Here is a 23,968-nt window from a genome sequence, read left to right as displayed (position 1 = left end):
ACATGAGTCTAACACTAACATATGAGTACCTCTATGTTAACGACTATAAAGCATTCAAGCCTATGCTTTTATTCACTCAAACAGTACCATAAAAAGTATCCAGTAATATTACAAGTACCTAATCTATTGCGGCCACTGTGGCTTGGTGGGCCAGGGGCAGCCGGTGGATGCCAACAACTGGTGTTGCCTCACCCATGACTGCTGTTATTCCCTCCTGAGAGCTAGGCAGTGCTTCCCTAAATGGAACTGCTACAATTACAGTATCACCAATGGCCACATCCAATGTGGTCCCAGGAGCAGGTGCCACAGCAGACCCACACATGTAACTATGAGTTGACTTCATATTTGCTGCAGCAGCTGGACACACAACAGTTAGAACCTCATTTTCAGGAGCAAGCTTTGCAGTCACCTACTGGACATTAGGACACTGAATTATGTGCTCCCAGATCCCTGGTGACACCAACTAACATGGCAGTCTAATGAAGTGCCCATCACCTCACCCAGCATAAACCCAAACCAGGGAGACAATGGTGACAGGTAGGCCTAGGGGCAGGCCCAGCTCTTCTCCAGACTGCTCCACTAGAGATGTCAAAATGACACAATTGTGTTGTCGGCCCTACATCTCAGTTCTGTCTCCACACTGGTCTAGGATTCCTTGAGGGCAGGGACTGTGTCTCTCATTCATTCATCGGTTCATCCAGTCACTTATCCATTCAGTAAACACTGCTGAGCACCTGAGATACATCGCACAAGCTGTTGCGATGGGAACATCTGGGAAGCTTCTATCAATCATATACATGGGCTTTATTATAGGGATTTGATCTTCCATGATTGTGAGAGCCAGTAAAATGTCTAATCCATGGAAAGCTGTTTCTTTCTGTGCTGGTGATGCTACAGCCTGAAGTCATATGGCCCAAGGGACAGGGCAAAGTGAAACTGCAAGAAATAGTAGAACCTATATGAACAGATGGGAACACCCTTCAGCCTCTCATCACTTACAAGTCTTCAACTTTGCTGATGAGATATCTTCTAAGAGAAGCCAATGTCTTCATTATGAAACTAGGCATGTGCCTGGCTCTGAAGTAAGAGAAACTAGAGAGGATGTGGCAGGATGTGGAGTTGCTGCACTTCCAGCTGCTTCCCCACACCAACATGGTGAGCCAGTAGACTAGTGGCAACATGCATTAGCTGCAACATCACACTCTGCTGACTTTCCGACTAAAAATCATATGAGGCTACATAGTGTTTGAGTCCTACTAAATAACATTCCAGAAAAGACAAAACGATGGAGACAGTAAAAACACCAGGGGTTCAGGGGAGGGAGGGATGAATAGGCAGAACACAGAGGATTTTGAAGGCAGTGAAACTCTTACATATGATACTACAATGGTGGATATACACCGTTATACTTTTATTAAGACCCATAGAATGTACAATACGAGAGTGAACCCTAACATAAACTACGCATTTTCGGTGATGTGTCAATGTAGGTTCATCAGCTGTAACAAATGTAACACTGTGGCACAGGACGTGGACAGTGGGGGAGGTTGTGTCTATGTGGTGGACACGGCATACATGGGAATTAAAAAGGCAAATGCAAAAGCTCAGTGGAGAGAAAAGGGACAAAAGGGCTATTCCAGATGGAGGACTAGCATGTAATAGAGGCAGAAACCACATAACGTGTGGAGACAAGTCATTTGGTTTAGCCAGTGAAGGAGACAGAATGAGAATACAGGACAAGGTTTAAAAGGAGGCAGACTGCAGAGGTCTTTCTTAAAAGAGTGTCAAGGGGTTTAATTCTTACTCTAATGGTTTTCAACCCTGGTTGTACACCAAAAGAACATGTGAAGCTTTTAGAAAATATGTATGCCTGGTTCCCAGGCCCCCAGATCCAGTAAATCTGAAATAGAGAGGGTGAGGGATATAGCTTGTACAAAGGTAAAAACAGTAAAGAATGTGGGATTCTAGGATTTAAGAGGACAAAGTAAGGAAAAATTGTAGGGCTCCAGAAAAAGTTCAAAATAGATCTACCAAAAGAAAAGGAATGCTTAGTAAGGAAGAAGAGACCATGAGGAGAGAGAAATGTTGGAGTTCAAGGTCTGGGGTCAAGATGTGGCAAGAGAGGCCAGGAGTGGTGGCTCATGCCTGTATAATCCCAGCACTTTGGGAGGCCAAGGCGGGTGGATCACTTGAGGCCAGGAGTTCAGGACCAGCCTGGCCAACATGGTGAAACCCCATCTCTAACCTAAAAATACAAAAATTAGCTGGCAGTGGTGGTGCACACCTTTAATCCCAGCTACTTGGGAGGCTGAGGCAGAGGTTGCAGTGAGCTGAGATAGCACCACTGCACACCAGCCTGGGTGACAGAATAAGACTCTCCAAAAACAAAAAACAAAAAACAAAAAAAGAGATGTGGCATGACAATAGAAGCGATAGATGTTAACTGTGCAAGTTGAGAAAAAAAAAAAAGCTCTCAACTCATAAACCTCAGTGGCAGTGCATGTAAGCTGAATACAAAAGTATTTTCAACAATGCTATAATTTATCTTGATTACTGAATGCTATAAGGTAAGGATTCTCAAAGGGTAGTTCTGAAGCCACCAATATGATGATGAATTATTCTCATATTATTATTTGCAAAAGGAAAATGTATTTTATGCATACATTTAAAAATTACTGATATTTAATTAAGAACATCACAGTACCTTATCAGTACTAATACAATTCTATCTTTATAGTAATTCTGTTGAGGTTTTCTAGAAGCAAATGGAAGAAGGCAAAAGAATCAATCTACTGGTTTTCAGTGGTCAGGTTTTTAAACTTGACCCCAAGCCACCCCAAGCCACTCCCACCCCAAGCCACTACCACAGGGTGCCCTGTTGACATTATATTTGGAATAAAGATTTGCAGAAAACCTCATGAAATGTTTTCAATTCGTAACAGTGTCACTTTCCTCCTGACGACGTATTCTAAATTCTAATAAGTGCAAGTCTAAAGAAACCTTCTAGATCCAAAAGTTCGATAAAATAAAAGTTTTCAGAGAGTTGAAGAGTAAAGGAGGCGAAAGCAGGGAGGGGGAAATGAGGGCTATGTCTCTGTGCTCTAAGAGAAAAATGTTAGCTATGTGTAGGCTCTGATAGCAGGACAATTTCATCCTCACAGTGCAGCACTCCTGTCCATCCTTGATCCGGTGTGATATTTGCCAAGAGCAGTAGAGAAACCGTAATCACTAAGACAGTACAAAAGCCATGCTCAGGATTTGTTTTATTTGGCATGAAACTTAGGATGTACTTATAAACTTATGAAATAAAATGCAACTCAACCTAACGTATAGTTTACTTACATATGCTAGAGCCTAGGCAGAAGACTACGATGCCAAAGCTTGCCAGAGCCGCAGTCTACATATACATGGTTGCATTAAAAAGCTAAGTAAAGCTGCATATTATGTTTGCCATATATATGGTCCAATTTAAAACACATTCAAATGATAATGTACACAATATATATTTTTTTTTTTTTGAGACTGAGTCTTGCTCTGTTACCCAGGCTGGAGTGCAGTGGCGCGACCTCGGCTCACTGCAAGCTCCACCTCCCAGGTTCACGTGATTCTCCTGCCTCAGCCTCCCCAGCAGCTGGGATTACAGGAGCATGCCACCACGCCCAGCTAATTTTTTTGTATTTTTAGTAGAGACAGGGTTTCACCATGTTAGCCAGGGTGGTCTCGATCCCCTGACCTATTGATCTGCCTGCCTCGGCCTCCCAAAGTGCTGGGATTACAGATGTGAGCCACCGTGCTCGGCCCTGCACAACATTTCAACTTCAGTGGTTTGTAATGAGACATAAGGGTTTTCCTTTCCTTTTTTTCTTTTTTGAGACAGGGTCTTGTTCTGTTGCCCAGGCTGGAGTAGCAGTGGCATGATTTTGGCTCACTGCAACCTCCGTCTCCCAGGTTCAAGCAATCCTCCCACCTCAGCCTCCCAAGTAGCTGGGACTACAGGTGCATGCCACCACGCCCAGCTATTGTTTTTTTTTTTTTTTTTTTTTTGTAGAGGTGGGATTCAGCTATGTTGCCCAGGCTGGTCTTGAACTCCTAGGTTCAAGAGATCTGCCCACCTCGGCCTCTCAAAGTGCTGGGATTACCGGCATAAGCTACCACGCCTGGCCCAACTCTTCTCGTTCTGAATGAGCTCAACTGGTAACAGATTTGCTCATTAGCTTGATTCAGCCATTCTGCAATATACACATATTTTAAAACACCATGTTGTATACCACAGATCCATACAGTTTTCATTTGCCCATTTAAAAAAGAAAAGAGAACAAGTAATAATAAATATGAAAAAATAGGGAGGGTGGAGTGGTTCATACCTGTAATTCCAGCACTTTGGGAGGCTGACAAGGGAGGATCTCTTGAGCCTAAGAGTTTGAGACCAACCTAAGCAACAAAGTGGTACCCTGTCTCTATAAAACATGTAAAAATTAGTGTAGTGGCATGCACATGTGGTCTCAGCTACACAGGAAGCTGAGACAGGAGGGTTCTTTGAGCCCAGGAAGTCGAGGCTGAGGAAACCATGTTTGCACCCACTGCACTCCAGCGTGGACAACATATCTTAAAAAATAAATACATACATAATACTAATAACACTTTGTTAGCTGGTATCATAGAGTTGCGAGAAAGCATTAAAGGGCTCAAAACTAGAATTTTGAAATTACAACTTATAAGTGACTATAAGTCAGGTTTCAAAAAATTACAAAAAACTTAAGATATTAATATATTAGCTCAAGTCTTTATAGTAAAGGTCATGAATTATTCTACTATAATAATATACTGGACAGAAAGGAAACATATATTAAATGAAATGCTTGAGCTGCATTTGCTACTCTAAGTATTATTTCACTGCAATGAAAGGTAGAGAGAGAGGCTGAATGAAAAGGGAGATCAAAAGTCTGGACAGCTTAATAGCCTTCCTGAGTGTAAATTTCATCCTTATTTGAAATAAAACATAGAGAATTCTCAGAAACCTATGGAAAATTATTTGGCACATTTCATATAATATTAATCATCTGCCTTTCTGAACTACAATCACTACTGCTATTCTCTACCAAAGCAGCTGCTGAAACACAGACACCACATTTTAGGGACTACTTTAAGACAACAATGACAGTAAGCCAATCAAATTTTCATTTATGTGACCTTGGAACTAAGCAGCTATATTTTTCTTCCTAGTAAATAATTTCATTTTAAAATGAGAAAAACCTTTGTTGTTAATTTTTTTTTTGTAAAGAATAATTCATAACCATTTACCAGCAAATACTTACTCTTTCCCTTTGAAGAAATAACCAAGATATCACTGGATAGTTCTCAAAAAATGACTAACGTTATAGACAACACAGTTCAAGAATGACATAATTACTGAAAAAATACATTAACTTATAATTCTAAGAGACAAGGGAAACAAATTTTATTTGTTTAAAGTTGTCGGAAAATTAGCATGAATTCATAATTAGATTTATTAAATGTTACAATACACAATCCCAGCTTCAGTCAAAAATTGCTGTGGTATCCTCAGCGTATCCAAGAGCAAGACCAAGGTACTAGAAATCTTACTAGAGATGACAATATAAATCTATATTAAATACCTACTGCAGTAAATAACTTCAAATAAAATCAGTCACTTAAAAAAATAATGGTTGTTCTATAAACCAATACTACATATAATTAGAATGACAAAGTGGGGGTGTGAGTGGCAGAAAGACAAATGTTAGGCTATACTTAAAGGTTATTATTACTGTAGGTGAAAAAAAAATACTTTCCATGTATTTAAGATCCCACATAGGTGAGGGATGGTGGCTCACACCTGGAATCCCAGCACTTTGGGAGGCAAGGTGGGCAGATCACCTGAGGTCAGGAGTTCGAGACCAGCTTGGCCAACATGGCAAAACCCCGTGCCTACTAAAAAAACAAAAAAATTAGCCGAACATGGTGGCATGCACCTGTAGTCTATTCTATGGGTCTTAATAAATGTAACGGTGTGTATCCACCACCTGTAGTCCCAGCTACTCAGGAGGCTGAGGCACGAGAATTGCTTGAACCTGGGAGGCGGAGGTTGCAGTGAGCCGAGATCATACCACTGCACTCCAGCCTGGGTGACAGAGCGAGACTCCATTGCAAAACAAAAAACAAAACAAAACAAAAAACCACACAACAGTTTAATTTCAAAGGAATATAGTCATACATTGCTTAAAGATGAGGATATGTTCTGAGAAATGCATGGTTAGGCAAGTTCCCTGTGTAAACATCATGGAGTGTGCTTACAGGAATCTAGATGGTACAGCCTACTACACACCTAGGCTATATGGTATAACATAGTGCTCCTAGGCAACAAATCTGTACGGCACGTTACTGTAGCGAATACCGTAGGCAACTATAACAAAGTGGTATCTATGTATCTAAACACATCAAAACACATAAAAGGTACAGTAAAAATATGGTATCATAATCTTATCGGACCACTACAGTATGCAGTCTGCTGTTGACCGAAATGTTGTGTTGTTGAGCAGTGCATGACTGTGCAGCAGGTCCTTGCTAACATCATTTCATTATAACTTTGATAAGAAAAACAAATAGATTCGGGCGGGGGCCACTGTCTGTGTGGAGTTTGCATGTTCTCTCCATGTCTGTGTGGCTTTTCTCTAGGTACTCCAGTTTCCTCCCACATCCCAAAGATGTGCACATTAGGTAAACTGGCGTGTTTAAATTGTTCCCATCTGAGTGAGTGTGAGTGTGTGCAAGTGCACCCTGTCAGGAAATGGTGTCCTATCCAGGACTGGTTCCCGTCTTGCACCCTTAGCTGCTAGGATAGGCTCCAGCTACCCACTACCCTAAAGCAGAATAAGTGGGTTGGAAAAATGAAGGAATGAATGAATACAAATTATGGTCATACAAATGCATATAAATGCTGCTGTATGAACGCTTTCAGCAAGCTCGCCAGATTTGTTCTTTTTGTTTTTGAACTGCAAGGTAGTAGGAGGTGCTCCTTACAATTTTCACTTTGCAAACATTTATTCCTTGATTTAACTTACCACCACAACCGTCATCACTCACTGATTCCCCAAAAAAGGGGGAAAATAATTTAACTTGTTTTTATTAATATTTCTTAAATGTATGTACAGCTCACACTTACTTCAATGTTAAATATTAGAAGTGTTTTGGATCTTTATTTAGAAGTTTGGTGATGTTTTTGTGACCAGAAATATGCTGTAGGAGCTTCTTGTTTAGATTAGCCCATGGTACAACTGGTTTCATTATATGTTGTTCTGTTTAAAGTTACAGTTTCCAAGAAACTATCAGTGATGTTAAATGAGGACTTATTACATGTATAAACATTGTTTTGGGGGAAGAAAAGGAATGACATTAAGAGTTTTAACAGTAATTTTTCAGTTCACAGGCCCTGGAAATTTGCTAATCCAATTTCTGCCGCTTTTCACAGATGAGGCAAAATGGATCTACAAAGACAAGGTGACTTGCTCAAGGTTACAAGTAATAGTACAACAAGGACTAGAATTCAGGTCTTAAGAATCCCTGGATGTTGTCCTGTCCTCTATACTATGTGCTAGGGAGATGATACCTAGCGTAAAGCAAAGTAAAATGAGTTAAATTCAAACAGTTTAAAAGAAGAGCATTGCACATGCTCTAAGAGCAGTGCGATGTTAGCTATAAGCTAAGGATGAAGCCATTGAAGGCTAACGTGCTGTAATGCAAGGTGTAAATACAATGATCAGATTAAAATGATAGCTAACACAGAGTAATTACTAGGTATCCATAACCATTTTAAATATTTATTTATTCTATCTATGAGGCAGATACAATTGTTTTCATTTTGTAAATGAGGAAAGAAGGTATAATAAAGTTAGTTAAATGATGAGGCCAGAAGACAAGAAAAGATTCCAAAAGAAAAGGGGAAAAAGTTTCCTATGGACCTATTTTATATTCACGGTCAAAATAAATATTTAAACATTCAAGATTATATATAATTTTAAAAGGCAAGATATTTTAGGTATTTCCTATTTTTTTGTTCTTTTCCCCTTATCAGATTGCTCTGGTGAGAATTAGTGGTTTTTACTAGTTGTGGTTAATTTAAGGGCATTTTTATAAAAGCCTATGATGCAGGTCAGCAAAAGTTCATGTGAAGATCTATAAAACAATAGGCAATGCAAGGAAATTTCAGCACATCTCCTCAAAACAGAAGAACACACATTTCCACTTAAATAAGGTTTGCAGGTCACACACTTTCCACAAGTAAAACACTAAATCATCTGCTCTGCACTAAGACAAGCAACAGTTATTTCAGATGAAAAGTTATCCTCAACTTTCTGTACTAGGAATAAAACGTATCTGTTTTAGGGTACACTTTACATTAATTTTGTAACATGGGATAGACGGATAGATATATAGCTGGATGGACAAACAGACGAGATATTTCTGAACCTACAGAAAATGATAATATATGGTTCTTCATTTTTAGAAGCTACTTTTATAACTTACCATCTTTTTCCTCTTATCTTGTTCTGTGGGTGGTTCTTCATCTTCTGTTACTTTTGGTTCCTCAAGATGAGACATCAACATACAGCTATAATAATTTTTTAAAAAACATGTTTTAAATAAAAAATATCTATAATACACTTAAAAATAAGCCCTTAAAATCACTAAGAACATGAATAATTCTATGTTCTTAGTTTCTCACACCAAAATGTGAGAAAAAGACTAGACAATTTAGATTTAAAATTTAACAAAATTTTTGAATTATGAAAAGATATGTCACTATAAAAAGGGCCACACTAAAACATTTTACAGCATTTTACTTGGGCATTTCAGATAGTAATTTATTTACACGCAACTTCTGAAACAATGAAACATCAGCTGACAAAGTAATGCATGCATACCCTTTATATGTTATTAAAAAATGACATAAACTCTTAAAAAATACTTCTTCTTCCCCAAAATTTTCACATCTACAGAATTTTAAACATGCAATAATTTAGATATCACAAACATAATAATTATGTAACAATCTACCTTGTGTTCCAAATGATATTACTGTGCTATGAGGAATCTGTCCCTGATAGCACTTGTACTTTCTGGGTAGTTACACATCATTTATTTTGAATATCTGCACCGTGCTCTTTACTATTAGCAGAGATAACAGAAACAGTTTCCTGTTCAGTCAACAATGGTTCTAGGGAGACCAGAAATCAACAGTCTAGTGAATCAAACTGATGGAACAAACCCCACTGTTTCCTAACTTGTAACAGAAGAATTCAGTAATTTATCAACATGATCATAAGTTCTTTTTTTTTTTTTTCCCCCGAGATGGAGTCTCGCTCTTACCCAGGCTGGAGTGCAGTGGCATGATCTCGGCTCACTGCAAGCTCCATCTCCTGGGTTCACGCCATTCTCCTGCCTCAGACTCCCGAGTAGCTGGGACCACAGGCGCCCGCCACCACGCCCGGCTAATTTTCTGTATTTTTAGTAGAGACGGGGTTTCACCGTGTTAGCCAGGATGGTCTCGATCTCCTGTCCTCGTGATCCGCCCACCTCGGCCTCCCAAAGTGCTGGGATTACAGGCGTGAGCCACCGCGCCCAGCATGATCATAAGTTCTTAACGAATAAACAGTGGCAAAGAAAGTTTGGGTTCTGTTGCTTTGCAGCAAGTACAGGTGAAGGACAATTCCTGACTCAGCTGTGTAAATAGCTTTTCATAGAGAACTAACACAGGTGCTGATACCAGAAAACTTGATCAGGCTCATTCTTGCAGTGGAAACAAGTGTCTTTTGTTTCTATTTTCTATCATTAAAAAAGCAATGTTTGGAGTGACTGCCTCTGATTCAGTTAGTGCCCACTGGTGGGATCAAAAAGAACCTCAGGCTAGAAATCAGAAGTCCTGAAAAATGGCAGGAACTCAATTCCTAACTCACTGCATGCCCTTGACCTGGGGCTGCAATGCTTTTGTCTGCCATGATATAATACAGTGTAGCACAAGTAGCTGGCCAATGGACTCCGACACAAAGTGAGAAAATTACACTATTCTATCAACCCAAAAGCTATTTAATAAAGTGAAATGTCTTAAAAAGGTCTACATCCCACTTTGTATTTTAGAACTGAATAATATGGGGTTCCTTTACACTAGTCAATTTATGTCTGTTGCAAACTTGAATTCTAACTGCAATGACTATGGATCTGCACGAAAGCATGCTTTATTTTGCATCAAATTCTTCCACTGCTTTCCAAAATCTGTTAACTTACTCATATAGTGAATGCTCTCTGTTCTGCCTTCCCTAAATTAAAAGATTTATCACCCTAAGACAGAGAACAGCGGTGCACACCTGTAATCTTAGTACTTTCGGAGGCTGAAAAGCCCAAAGTTAAAACTGTCCTGCAGAAAAATTTCCAATTAAAAGTCAAATCTCATTTTGTTGACAAAGATTAAAGATAAACAATCACGCTTTACATAAAAGACATGTAAGAATTAATAGATGTCTAATAAACTAAAGTGTGTAGACTGTGCATGCAGTAATATACTAATAAAAATAGTAAACCCAACAGTTTAAAATAGGAATGACTAACGTGAATATAAGTGGCCACTCCTCCATTCTAAACTCAAGGCAGAAATCACCGAATAGATCCAGGCACTCCAGCCTGCTAAGTAAGAATCTTTCTCAAGAAGAAACTTCAACCAGCTAAACAGAACCAACAGGTGTTAGCATGAAAAAAGTGAAACCTTTTAAGTCATTTCTGGGTTTAAAGGTACTTGTAGTAATAATACTTTTCATTTAATTTATACAAACTCTGCCCTAAGTAATTCAGCCATTTTACAGATGAGAAAAAGCTGAATTTACAAACATTCATTGAGCACTGATAAACAGTATTTTTCCTCAAAATTTTTGTTGTCTAAATGAATTTTTCTCTACTTCAGGGTATCAAATTTGGGTGCTTTAAAATTGCCTTTATTCTGGCACCTGAACAGAATAAGTGCAACTGTCTAAAAAAAGCTTAGTTCCACTCTACCTGGAGCCCATCTGTGTGCACAGGAGGGATAGTTGGGACAAAGGCCAAGTATTCAAGTCATTTTCTTAATGTCCAATATCAGCGATTCTCAAACTTGAGCTTTCAGCTCAACCAGCTGAAGGGCCTTGTTAAAAGCACAGTTGGGCCCCACTCCCATAGTGTCTAATTCAGTAGATTTTGATGGAGCCTGAGAATCTGCATTTCTCACAAGTTCCTCTGTGATGCTTTCTCATCATTTCCTCCATAATGTTGATGCTAACGTTGCTGAGGAAGTTGTGGGGGGCACACACTCTGTTAACCCCAGTCCTATGTTAGGCCAAACCACCAATATGCTTCCTATTTATATACATTTTTTTACCTCTGGCCTCCAATAAATTGTTTAATAATGATTTTTTTTTTTTAACTGCTATGTAACTGACTTTCAGCTAGGTTTATATAAGAAATGATATACAGGCTGGGTGCAGTGGCTCACGCCTCTAATCCCAGCACTTTGGGAGGCCGTGGTGAGCAAATCACTTGAGGTCAGGAGTTTAAGGCCAGCCTGGCCAACGTAGTGAAACCCCATTTCTACTAAAAATACAAAAATTAGCTAGGCGTGGTGGCACGTGCCTGTAATCCCAGCTACTAGGGAGGCTGAGATGAGAGAATTGCTGGAACTTGGTAGGCAGAGGTTGCAGTGAATCGAGATCACTCCAGGCTGGGCAACGGAGCGAGATTCCATATCCCAAAAAAAAAAAAAAGAAGAAACAATTTATGGGTTGTCTCACATAAGACAAAATTGACACTATTCAGTTGGGCTCTGTAGTGGACACTCTGCTTGTCTATATAATCAGCCTCTTTCCCAACTGAACCCTGAATCTGTCCAGTTTTCCTCTTCTTCCATGCTACCACTATTTCAGAAAAAATTGATCCCAGACCCCCAATGCCAGTAGTTCAATAATCAGTAATGGAGATACCATCCCCCTGGTCAATGACTACTTTCAGCAGGGGCATGTTTAAGGAATTCTGGCCAATTAGACATAAGAAGACATCTACTGCAATGATTTCCAGATAAGGATTGCCTCGATCTTAAAAAAGACATAAGGAAGAAGATTACTTATGTGTCAGTGGCATTGTCATGAACTGTAATGCCTAGAACTACTTTTTATTGATGAGGGATGGTAGCCTGCAGATGAGGTTAATGCGCTGAGGGGACGGAGTAGCAAAAACCTGGGGCTTTGATGATGTTGCTAAGGCCACAGTCAGCTAATCCCGGAGTCACTTACCTACAGTTGTTGGGGTATCAGAAACAACTAATTCTTTATTGTTAAAACAAGCAGTCCTTTTATAGTCACTTATATAAATACTAATTAAAAATGCATTTCAGCCAGGTGCGGTGGCTCATGCCTATAATCCCAGCACTTTGGGAGGCCAAGGCGGGTGGATCAAGAGGTCAGGAGATCGAGATCATCTTGGCTAACACAGTGAATCCCCAAACCCCATCTCTACTAAAAAAATTAGCCATTAGCCGGGCGTGGTGGCACGTGCTTGTAGTCCCAGCTACTTGGGAGGCTGAGGCAGGAGAATCACTTGAATCCGGGAGGTGGAGGTTGCAGCCACCGTACTCCAGCCCAGGTGACAGAGACTACGTCTCAAAAATAAATAAATAAATAAATAAATAAATAAATAAATAAATAAAATGCATTTCTGGGCTCAGGGCATGACACCCCAATGAGAAGAAATATGAATCTCCCTCTCCTGTGTTAAATTACATTTAGCCTAAAGCTTCTTCCTCACATATTTTAAGTTCAGCCTGAAAGTCTCTTTGTACATAGTAAAGTGTAACCTAACTGGAAGCGTAAAGAGATTGTAACCTATTCTTGTACCAATCAGAGTTTTAGCCAATCATAGGTGGCCAACTGTTGAACCCATGTTCAAATAGGCAAATGCTGAGCTGTAACCAATCCAGCTGTTTCTGTACCTCACTTTCCCTTTTCTGTACCTCACTTTCCCTTTTCTGCTCATAAATATTGTCTGACCAGGTACAGTGCTGAAGACACTGTGAACCAATTCTGGTTCTGGGGGCTGCCCAATTTGTGAAGAATTCTTTGCTCAATCAAACTCTGTTAAATTGATTTGTCTTAAGTTTAACACCTGATAAACCTACTTCCTTCTACTTGAAAATAAGAGCCATGTAATTCCTAATGTTTCTTTTTTTATCCTGGTAATTAGAAAGCATATCGCTAAGTTTTATATCCTGATGCCACAGGTTTCCCCAATCAAGGTTTTTTATTTAAATCCCTTCAATCTATGTTAATAGTTTTCTGTTATGATGAGCATGCACTTTCTTATGCGCTGTCTCAAATCCTCTTACGGTCACTAGACTGAATATAAGCAACTAAATATTGTATATTAGCAGTAAAGACAAAGTGCCATGAAGAAACAGAGAAAGATGGAATGAATTCTTTCTATAAGTCTGGAATGCAATTTTAGAGGTAGATTTTTGCTAAAGAGGATAAGGGCTTGACACACCAAGAAGCAGAAATATTAGTCAAGCCATGAGTATAAAAGTGTATGGCATGTTTGCAGAATGATGAAGAACCCAGGGAGGCAAGAGAAAAAGCTGGCGACTGAGTCAGCACAGAATAGAGCCCCATTAACTTGATCCTGTAAGAAATTTGGCTTTTAAGTGGGGCAGAATGGATCAGAGGGTGGAAACTGAAGCGAGAGAGACTTCCTAAGGAGGTCACTAGGATCTACACAAGTTAAGGTAACATACAGATGTCAGAATTCCAGAACCAATGTTTCTTCTAGTATTCTCCATTCCATTCTGAAGAGCGGTCCAGTGGGTCAATGTATTGAGTGAAGGAGAAAAAAGTCCTTTTAAAAGCCTAATTTTAACTTTTAGAATCCCAGGTTGTTCCACTGGTCTGAAACCACTCACCAACATCTACACTGCCAGTCTTCCTCCACAATGGACCAAAGTGACCTTTCTAAGTATAAATCTGATTATGTCCCTCCAGTGTGGAAATCACCAGGGGAGTTCCACTGACTACAGAATATAGAACAGTTTCAAATAAGATTATTAGCTATAAAAACCACAATTTATGAGTCATTTTCTAATCAAATTTTAGTGGAGTTCCACTGACTACAGAATATAGAACAGTTTCAAATAAGATTATTAGCTATAAAAACCACAATTTATGAGTCATTTTCTAATCAAATTTTAGTGCCTCTAGGCTTCTTAGAATGCTGGCTAGATTTTATTTATTTATTTATTTATTTATTTATTTAGAGACAGGGTCTTGCTCTGCCACCCAAACTGGAGTGTAGTGGTGCAATCACAGCTCACTGCAGCCTCAACGTCTCAGGCTCAAGCAATCTTCCCACCTCAGCCTCCCAAGCAGCTGCTGGGACTAAAGGCGTGTGCCTGGCTGATTTTTAGTTTTTTTTTTTTTTTCTTTTTAAAGAGACAGGGTCTCACTATGTTGCCAGGGCTGGTCTCCAACTCCTGCGCTCAAGCGATCCTACTGTCTCAGCCTCCTAAAGTGCTAGGAATACAGGTGTGAGCCACCACGTGGGGCCGCTAAATTCTTTCTTCCTTTTTACTTCCCAAATCTTGGCAACGGATTGTCAATTTCATTTCCCAATATTCCTTTCAACAAAAATATTATTTAAGGAAATAAAAGAGAAACACTCGGCTGGGCGCGGTGGCTCAAGCCTGTAATCCCAGCACTTTGGGAGGCCGAGACGGGCGGATCACGAGGTCAAGAGATCGAGACCATCCTGGCTAACACAGTGAAACCCCGTCTCTACTAAAAAAAATACAAAAAACGAGCCGGGCGAGGTGGTGGGCGCCTGTAGTCCCAGCTACTCGGGACGCTGAGGCAGGAGAATGGCGTAAACCCGGGAGGCGGAGCTTGTAGTGAGCCGAGATCGCGCCACTGCACTCCAAGACTCCGTCTCAAAAAAAAAAAAAAAAAAAGGGAAACACTCTAACCATACAAGCAGAAAGCAAACAAGTCAAATCTCTAGCCTCATTAGCATATTTTCTTGGCTTAATAAAAACTCTAGCCAAAAAAAAATACAAACAAAAAACCAACCAAACCACAAACCCACCAACACCACCCCAAGAAATAAACAGATTCATCAACTCTCAAAATGGAATTCTTCTTTCTTCCAAAAGAATGCATTTTCTGTACAACCCTGAAGAAATACCAGTATCAGCATTAACAGGCAACTGTTGACTATCTATTTATCTTGGAAGATAAACTTTTCTAACTTTAAAAAAAGAGGGATCATTAGAAGGGAAAATAAAAGCCCATTTCCATTTTTTCCGCACAAAATGTTTTTTAAATTTTAAAATGCCTGTTCAATATGTTATGAGGACGAATCAAGGTATAAAAATAAGCACAGGCTACAGGTATAAGCACAACTATTTTTAAAAATTGTATATGCATGTGTACGTCACGTCACCCAAACTGTAAATACCTTTCAACACTCTCTAGCCATACCTACCTGTCCCCATTTCCTGCTAATCCTTCCTCCAAAATCTATCTCAAATTCACGTCATCACTGCTCACCAAGATAAGACTACTTTAACAGCTACCTAAATGGTTTTCCCACTTCCACAGCAGTAGGTTCTCAATTTTTACAGTGTATATGAACCATCACAGTTCCTGTTTGCAATGCAGATTCTACTGTGTGACCCCCAAAAGATTCTGATATAATGAGTCTGTACCAAGGAAGGAGAATCAGCATTTCTAACATGCATCCCAGGTTGTTCCACTGGTCTGAGACCACTCACCAGCATTTACCCTCTCTGTCGTCCTCCACAATGCATTAAGGTGACCTTTCTAAGTATAAATCTGATCATGTCCCTCCAGGGTGAAAATTACCAGTAGACCTCCATTGACTACAGAATACAGACCACAATTCTTTGTATTTCACAAAGGTTACTTAACTAGTTGGCTCCAATCCACTACATATCGTTAGGAATGATTCTCAGTTTCCCTGGACTCCTTTCTCTCTTACACCTGGTATTGCTCCATTTGTCCCTGTCTCCCCTTCTAGGTTGTGGGCTCTTTCACGTCAGAGACTCAGTTGCTTCCTCACACTGCACAGTGCCTGGTGTAAACAGTTTGAATACAAAGATGATCTGTCAACAAGGCTTTCTTAGTGTGATGGCTAATTTTGCATCAACTTGACTGAGATACTGAGTGCCCAGCAATCTGGTTAAACATTACTCTGGGTGTATCAGTGAGGCTGTTTCTGGATGAAATTAGCATTTGAATCTATAAACTGAGTAAAGTAGTTTGCCCTCCCCATGTGGGCGGACCTCAGCCAATCCACTGAAAGCCTGAATAAAACTCTGACTAGATGAGGAAGATTTCATCCTCTGGCTGCTTCAAGCTGGGACACTACTTCTTCCACCTTCAGAGCCCAACTAGTTAAGTAATCTTTATGAAATACAAACAATTGTGGACTGTATTCTGTACACAATGGAGGTCCACTGGTGATTTCCACACTGGAGGGACATGATCAGATTTATACTTCAGACTTATACCATGGGCTCTTGTGGGTCTCAAGCTTGCCGACTGTAGATTTTGGACTCCTCAGCCTCCATAATCATGAGAGCCAATTCCTTACAATCAATTTCTTTATATATATACATATTTTGTCTCCTCTTGGTTCTGTTTCTCTGGAGAACCCTAATACACTACTGATGGAGGTGAAGGAAATAGAGTTTTCTTCCTTTTTTTTTTCCAATTCACTCAGTTGAGAGACTATAATAAGAATTCAACAGAACCAGAAAGATTAACTTTTTTGAATAAACTGTTTAAATAAATAGGAAGGGGAAGCTGAAATCTAAGTTAGCTACATAAGTATGTACTTTATGTTTCTCACGCAGGCATTTCTGAAAGTTTATTTATGCCTTAGAGTCTCATGGACTGTAATTTATAGAACTCTATGTAATTCACAGAATTACAAAGTAGGAAGATTATTTTAACAGAGATCTAGTCTAACCACTCGTAGAAACAGAGACAGAAAAGTGTATCTCTTGGTAATTTATTTCTCAACTGTGTTTCTATATGCAAAGTACCACCCAGAGTAAAAAGAAATCACCAAACAGTTCTGCGGATAAAAGAAACCAGTGGTCAGATATGTTCCAGCTACTCATCAATACTAACGTTTGATCAAGTCTAGGCCTTTTAGCTGGGATCCTAAAACTGGTTTGTTTTCCTTACTTCCAACATATTCCCTCTTCCAAACCAAAACTTTCTCTTCATGGCTGAGCTTGGCACATGGACACCTTGACTCATCTTGACTCTTCCACAAATCTGCTGTGTCACTCCACTTCTTTCGTTGTTGTTATTTTTAGTAGAGATAACGGTTTCCCCACGTTGGCCAGGCTGATCTCGAACTCCAGACCTCAAACAATCTGCCTGCCTCAGCTCCCAAAGTGCTGGGATTACAGGCAGGAGCCACTGTAACCGGCCAATTTTCAGAGCCTTGATATCCTGATTTTTAATGCCATGAGACTGCACAAAATAATTTCTAAATTTTCTAGTAACTTTCAGACTCTCACCTCTTCCAGTTAAAACACGTTATAATTTTGTTCTACTTCCTTCCCTGAAGACTATAACACATAGTGCCTTTTTTCTTTCCCTGACTTACTATTAAAGCAAAATCCAGAATTGTACTGTTTGGTGTTCCCTGCACAAAACAAGATATAACCGTCTGTATTCATTACTAGTGTTTTAACTGTGCTATCAGCCATGTCCTCCCTTCAACTAAACCATATACTCCAAAGAGGACAAGGAACATCTGATCATATCCTAAACGTTTCACATATAGTTGTAAACTTTGTTACATATTATGTATACAATTTACAGTCATGTGCAGTCATATCAATGGATATCGTTTGGCTGTGTCCTACCCAAATCTCATCTTGAACTGTAGTTCCCGTCATCCCCACATGTCATGGGAGGGACCCAGTTGGAGGTAATTGAATCATGGGGGCGGTTACCCTCATGCTGTTCTCATGCTTGTGAGTAAGCTCTCATGAGATCAGATGGTTTTATAAGGTGCCTTTCCCCTTTTGCTCAGCACTTGTCCTTCCGGCCACCATGTGAAAAATGACATGTTTGCTTCCCCTTCTGCCATGACTGTAGGTTTCCTGAGGCCTCCCCAGTCCTGCAAAACTTGAGTTAAATTAAAACTCTTTCCTCTATAAATTACCCAGTCTCAGGCAGTTCTTTATAGCAGCGTGAGAATGGACTAATACAACCACAAACCCTTACGTTAACTTAAAAAGAAAAAAACCTGCCTACATTGAATGCTTTCTTGTTTTTGGTTTGTAGTCTCAAAAAATTTGATATTTCCACTTCATACAAACACCAGTGTTCTCAAAAGCTAAGTGACGTATCAGAAACATTTTGTTAATATGTTTAATAAGATTCAACAACATATATCTGCTATCCATATTTTTCAACAAAATATGATTCAAGTGACAATCTTTCCCATTTGCTAGAGATGGCTTTATAAACAGCAAAGTTGAAAAAAAGAGCATGCTCAGAACATACCAGGAAAAAAAACTTATATGCTAAAATATATTTGAAATTTTAAAAACTTAATCATCAAACGACGATTAAATCAAAGAAGCTCAATTCAGGTTGTCGCTGTAACATAATAAAGCTGATACCAGCTGGGCATGGTGGCTCATGTCTATAATCCCAGCACTTTGGGAGGCCGAGGCAGGCAGATCACCTGAGGTTGGGAGTTCAAGACCACCCTGACCAACAAGGAGAAACCCAGTCTCTACCAAAAATAGAAAAATTAGCCAGGTGTGGTGATGCATGCCTGTAATCCCAGCTACTCAGGAAGCTAAGGCAGGAGAATCACTGGAACCTGGGAGGCAGAGGTTGCAGTGAGCTGAGATCATGCCATTGTACTCCAGGCTGGGCCACAAGAGCGAAACTCCATCTCAATAAATAAATAAATAAGCTGATACTAAGATCAAACAATAAATACTATAAGCAAAATAACAAATAAAAACGTTTCTGTATAAAAGAGAAATTATAAAACTTTCATACTGTGCTTAAAGAGTGATGGTGAAAAAAATCATGCAGTATGTATTTAATTATCCTCCAAATCCAATTATGATTAATTAAATAATGCACCTACTCTTTATAAGTTCCTGTTTCAGGATCTTCTGTCATGACATCATGCAGGCCTTCCACTGAAATGTTTATAATCCCACAGAATTTATCTTGGATAACACTAGAATAAAAGAAAAGCAAAACAGGTTAACTGGAGTACTAGAACAGGTTTTTTTTCCCCTGAAATAGCCTCTTGAACATGAAGAGAAATTCCAGTTCTGAAATACAAAAGAAACTTTCAAAATCTATTTTCTTATAACAAAAAGTTTATCTTTGCCTATAACATTACAAAATTCTTTTTCACTAATTAGTATGTTTAAATACTAGATGGAGAGATTCGATAGTAAAGGAATATTTTAATATTCCTGGATTTATAAGTCTTATTTTACTTTTATAACTACAAAGATAAAGACATTGAGTATTGACAAGTAAAAATTTCTGCTCTTCTAATGACACTGTGAAGAAGAAAGACATGCCATATCTGGAAGAAATATTTGTAAAACAAATATCTGGTAATGGACTTGAACCTAGGATGTAAAAAGAACTCTGAAAACACATTAAGATGAAAAACAATTTCAATTTAAAATAGGCATCAGGTGCTGTGGTGCAAGCCTGTAGTCCTAGCTACTTGGGAGGCTGAGGCAGGAGAATCTCTTGAGGCCAGGAGTTCAAGACTGCAGTGCACTATGATCACACTTGGGAACAGCCACTGCTTTCCAGCCTGGACAACAACAGAGAGACCTGTCTCTTAAAAGAAACAGAACAAAAACATTTTTTTAAAAAAGGCAAAAACGTGAACAGACATTTCACCAAAGAAGATATACAGATGGCATATGAGCATCCTAAAAGGATGTTCAAAATCATTAGGCATTAGGCAAATTCAAATTAAATCGCAATGAAATCTTAAAAAAAATTGTAGTATGTGTTTTTTAATTTTTATAGATTTAGGGGGTAAATCTATAAACGTGCAGATTTTATAGACTTTTATAAAGTCCAAGCAGGCAGTAACACAGACGAAATTTTCAATTAACTTTTCAAAATAGTTATATAAGCTAAAATTGATGATGTAACACTTTTTCATAATAGCAATCACAAGACAGAAATGAATCACAACCTTAATCACCTTAGAATTTTCTCAGATCCAACCAGACCATAATTATGCTATTTATACATGGTACCTAATTAATAATTAAAGTCACTCTTGCATTACTATATTTTAAATACAGGAAGTTTAAGTCAAGTTAGGGTAATTTAAGAGACTAAACAAGTTTTTAGGCACTAAAACCCAGAACCAGATAAAATATCCCCTTAACTGTACTTATCTGCTTAGGTCATTCAACAGGGTTAAGCAAAGAACAACAATTTATCGAAATAGTCGAAGGAAGAAACAAGCCCTGATTTATTAGTCTTACTCCAGAATTTCTACAACAGTAGAGACTACAACAGTGCTAACATTAAAGGAATAGTTTTCCACTTTCCCTACCAGAGGAGGAAGAGCTGACAACTGGAACAGCCCCTGAGCAAGGAATAAACTTAGCTGAAAGCAGCTACAATTGGCAAGCAATAAAGACTGAGATGGTGGAGTGTCTCCACAGCTGCTAATAGCTAGAGCCAAGACTGAAATCCAGAACCTTATACTGACCAAACCCAGAGGGCAGTGCTCCAGGCTTGACTGAAGACGACTTCAACCTTACTGTGCTGAGAAACTGCTTCTATAGAGCCCAAAGCTCATCTTTTGGAAGAAGTCATCTCTAGCTACTCTCAGTTTCTAGGCTTCCCAGGACTCCCGTCAGCCTACCGCAATGCAGCTTTCAACCCTACTACTCCACGGGCACATGACATTCATTTTTGCAATCTAGGGGCCACACTTCAGTATATCTCATGAGATATCTCTGCTGGGTGGACACCACTGGTCTCCTTTCCTGAAGACTCTGCTTCTTTAGCTTCTGTGAGCTTAGCCTCTTCTGGTCACTCTTGTTTTCTGGTATAGACTTCTCTGGGGGGCCCTTCAGCATCATTATTGCCCAAGGCAGTAAAAAGAACCACATAAAGGAGTATGGTGGTTGGTGAGGAGCCAAGATCACTCCACATCAGAAGAGATGGTAGCAGCCTGAAATGGTTTGGTGGCCACGGGAATAAAGAGAAAGGGGTAGGTTTGACAGATGTTTAATGGGTAAACATCACAGGATTTGGCAACTACTTGGCTATGGAAGATAAATGGGAGGAAAGAGTCTAGGATGACTGTTGGGTTTCATCTTGGGTGAGTGACTTGACTAGGTTGGTGACTTTGCTCAATCCAACAGGGATACAAAAAGAGCAAGACATGAGAAGGAAGATGATGAAAGTGGTATCCCTGAAGAAGAGAGGGTGACCAACAGCACCAAAAGTCAAGTAATCAGATAAATCAGGTTCTAGCTGAGGAAGGGGAGTGACCATTCTTTCAAGAACCTTGTCCAGGGACGGAAACAATAGGGTAATAACCAGAGGGAGTGCAGGCTTGAAGGAGTGTTTTTGGCTGACGGAAATGGACCAGTAGAGGCTGAGCAGCTGAAAGTGCAGGTGCCAAAGGGGTGGGTGAAGGAGCAGGATCCCAGTGATGGGATGAAGTGAGATCCTAACAGAGGCAGGGCTGAACACAAAGGGTATCTTCGTACATGAGGCAGCAGGACACAGATGTACAGACTCTCTTGGAGGCTCACAGTGGGAAGCGGAAGTTCCTGCATTTTGAATTATCCTCCTTCTGTGAATTAGAAGGTGAGGTTATGTATTAGGCATGTGGATAAGCAGTTGGAGCCAAGTGGTCAATGTTTATAATAGAGGGTCTTGACCAAAGACAAAAACATTGCTCAATGGCACTGAGGTCCAACTGCAGTTAAATGCCCTAGATTTGTAACAGCCTCAATCTGTACACTTCTATCATTTTTAGTTGCTATATTTTACACCCCAAGCAGATACACATAGGGAGAAACTGAGTCAGGCAATTCAGGCTTGGAAGCTTGAAAAGCTAGTAGAGTTTGAGGATGAGGGGTTTAAAGAGCTGAGGGTATTAATGAGAAGTCTGAGTTGACCACAGGGCACCTGTTGGGTCAGGTAGAAAATAGGGTTAAAAGTGGAAAAAACAAACAAAAGAAAAACCCGTAACATCAAGTGCAAACATCAAGGTTTACGCCAGGCATGGCGGCTCACGACTGTAATTCCAGCACTTTGGGAGGCTGAGGTGGAAGAGTCAGTTAAAGCCAGGAGTTCAAGACTAGTCTAGGCAACAAAGTGAGACCCTTCTCTTCAAAAAAAGAAGAAAATTAGCTGGGGGCAGTAGTGCACGCCTGTAGTCCCAGCTACTCAGTACCAGCTGAGATATGAAGATGATCACTTGAGGCCAAGAGTTCAAGATTGCACTGAACCATGATGGCACCACTACACTCCAGCATGGGTGACAAAGCAAGACACTGTACCTTAAAAAGAAAAAAAAAAGTTTAGTGGTAGAGAGTAAGAAAACTGGAAAATGTGAAGTTACAATAAGACAGGATATTAGAGTTTTGAGCATGATCACAAGGGAGGAATGTGTGGTTGAAGTGGAAGTGCACACAGATTTGAAAAACATCAAGGCCTTGTAAGGCCAACTGTAAGGCCATGCTTGAAAACATTCAGGGTGGCAGAATCTGGGATGAAGACTGCAAAGCAGATTCGAGGCCTCAGTGACTCCTGCATAGTGACTGTGAAATTGCTAGAGAACACAGAGAGCTGGTGAAGTAACCAGATGGCAGGGGCCTTCTGACCCCTTCCAGACCTCATGAAAGTGGCAGAAAACTGTGGTCACCATCAGAGCCTCGAATTGTGGCTCCACCAGTGACTAGCTACATGGTCTTGGGCAAGTCAATTTAACCTCTCTGTACTTCACTTGCCTTATCAGTAACATGAAGGCATAATAGTACCCACAAGTAAAGTGCTTATAACAAGGCCTGCCACATGTGCCAGAGCACTACTTAAATGTCAGCATCATCACCGTTTCTCATTTGAACAATGAGGGGGTTAACAGTCTCTAAATCTCTTACACTTTTTCATCTCAGTATCCTTTTACACTCTTAAAAATTGTTGAAGATGCCAAAGAACCTTTTAAAAAATGTATTATATCTCAATATTTTTATATTAGAAAACTGACAAAATACTTTAAAAATATTTATTCACTTAAAAAATATAAAAATATAATAAACCCATTACCTAGTTTAAAAAAAAAAAAAAAAGTTTTCCCCTGTAGATATTTCCCAGGATGTAGCCTGCAAATACTTTTGTCATTTAAATGGAAATATACATCCTTTCTACACAGTAATTCTCTGCATGGTCACGGAAAAGTATATTAATAAATCTAGCTCCCCTGAAAAATACTGGCAAGAAAATAAGCTAAAAAACCACAGTTGAAATTCACTATCTTAAAGTGAAAGTTGACTTTTTTTTGCATTCCATAATGATCCTTACAAAGGCTTTTATATACTAAACCACTCCCCTGATTACCTATTTTTTCATTTTTTGAGTGCACACACACACACAGCAGCACCACCCTCTCCAACAAAACCATTATCTTTAAGACTACAAGAAATAACTAAAATGATCTATATTTAATGGCATGAGAAGAAAGTGCCATCCTGTGTGATTTTGCTATAAAAAGCAATGCCCAATGAAGACATACTAAGCTTCCACGGAAAGAAGATGATCAAGGACTGGTACGGAACTGTCTGGAAAAAATTTTTTAAAAAATCAGCTGAATAAAA

General features: G+C 39.5%; 1 protein-coding gene across 3 annotated transcripts in view; it reads right to left on the bottom strand.

Annotated features, from left to right (window-relative positions):
* The window catches only part of IPO11 (importin 11), a 238,648-nt gene that overhangs the window by 24,585 nt on the left and 190,095 nt on the right, over nucleotides 1-23,968 (bottom strand). For all 3 annotated transcript variants that reach the window (XM_025389459.1, XM_025389458.1, XM_025389457.1), the window contains exons 28-29: nucleotides 19,228-19,323; nucleotides 8,542-8,626 (exon numbers count right to left, since the gene is read on the bottom strand). In XM_025389459.1, coding sequence (XP_025245244.1) covers nucleotides 8,542-8,626; nucleotides 19,228-19,323 — 181 coding nt within the window. The remainder of the gene's footprint in view (nucleotides 1-8,541; nucleotides 8,627-19,227; nucleotides 19,324-23,968) is intronic.

The sequence above is a fragment of the Theropithecus gelada genome, chromosome 6 (assembly GCF_003255815.1).
Source record: "Theropithecus gelada isolate Dixy chromosome 6, Tgel_1.0, whole genome shotgun sequence".
Taxonomy (NCBI): Eukaryota; Metazoa; Chordata; class Mammalia; order Primates; family Cercopithecidae; genus Theropithecus; species Theropithecus gelada.
The sequence above is the reverse complement of the archived record's forward strand: the minus strand, read 5'-3'. Positions and strand labels throughout refer to the sequence as shown.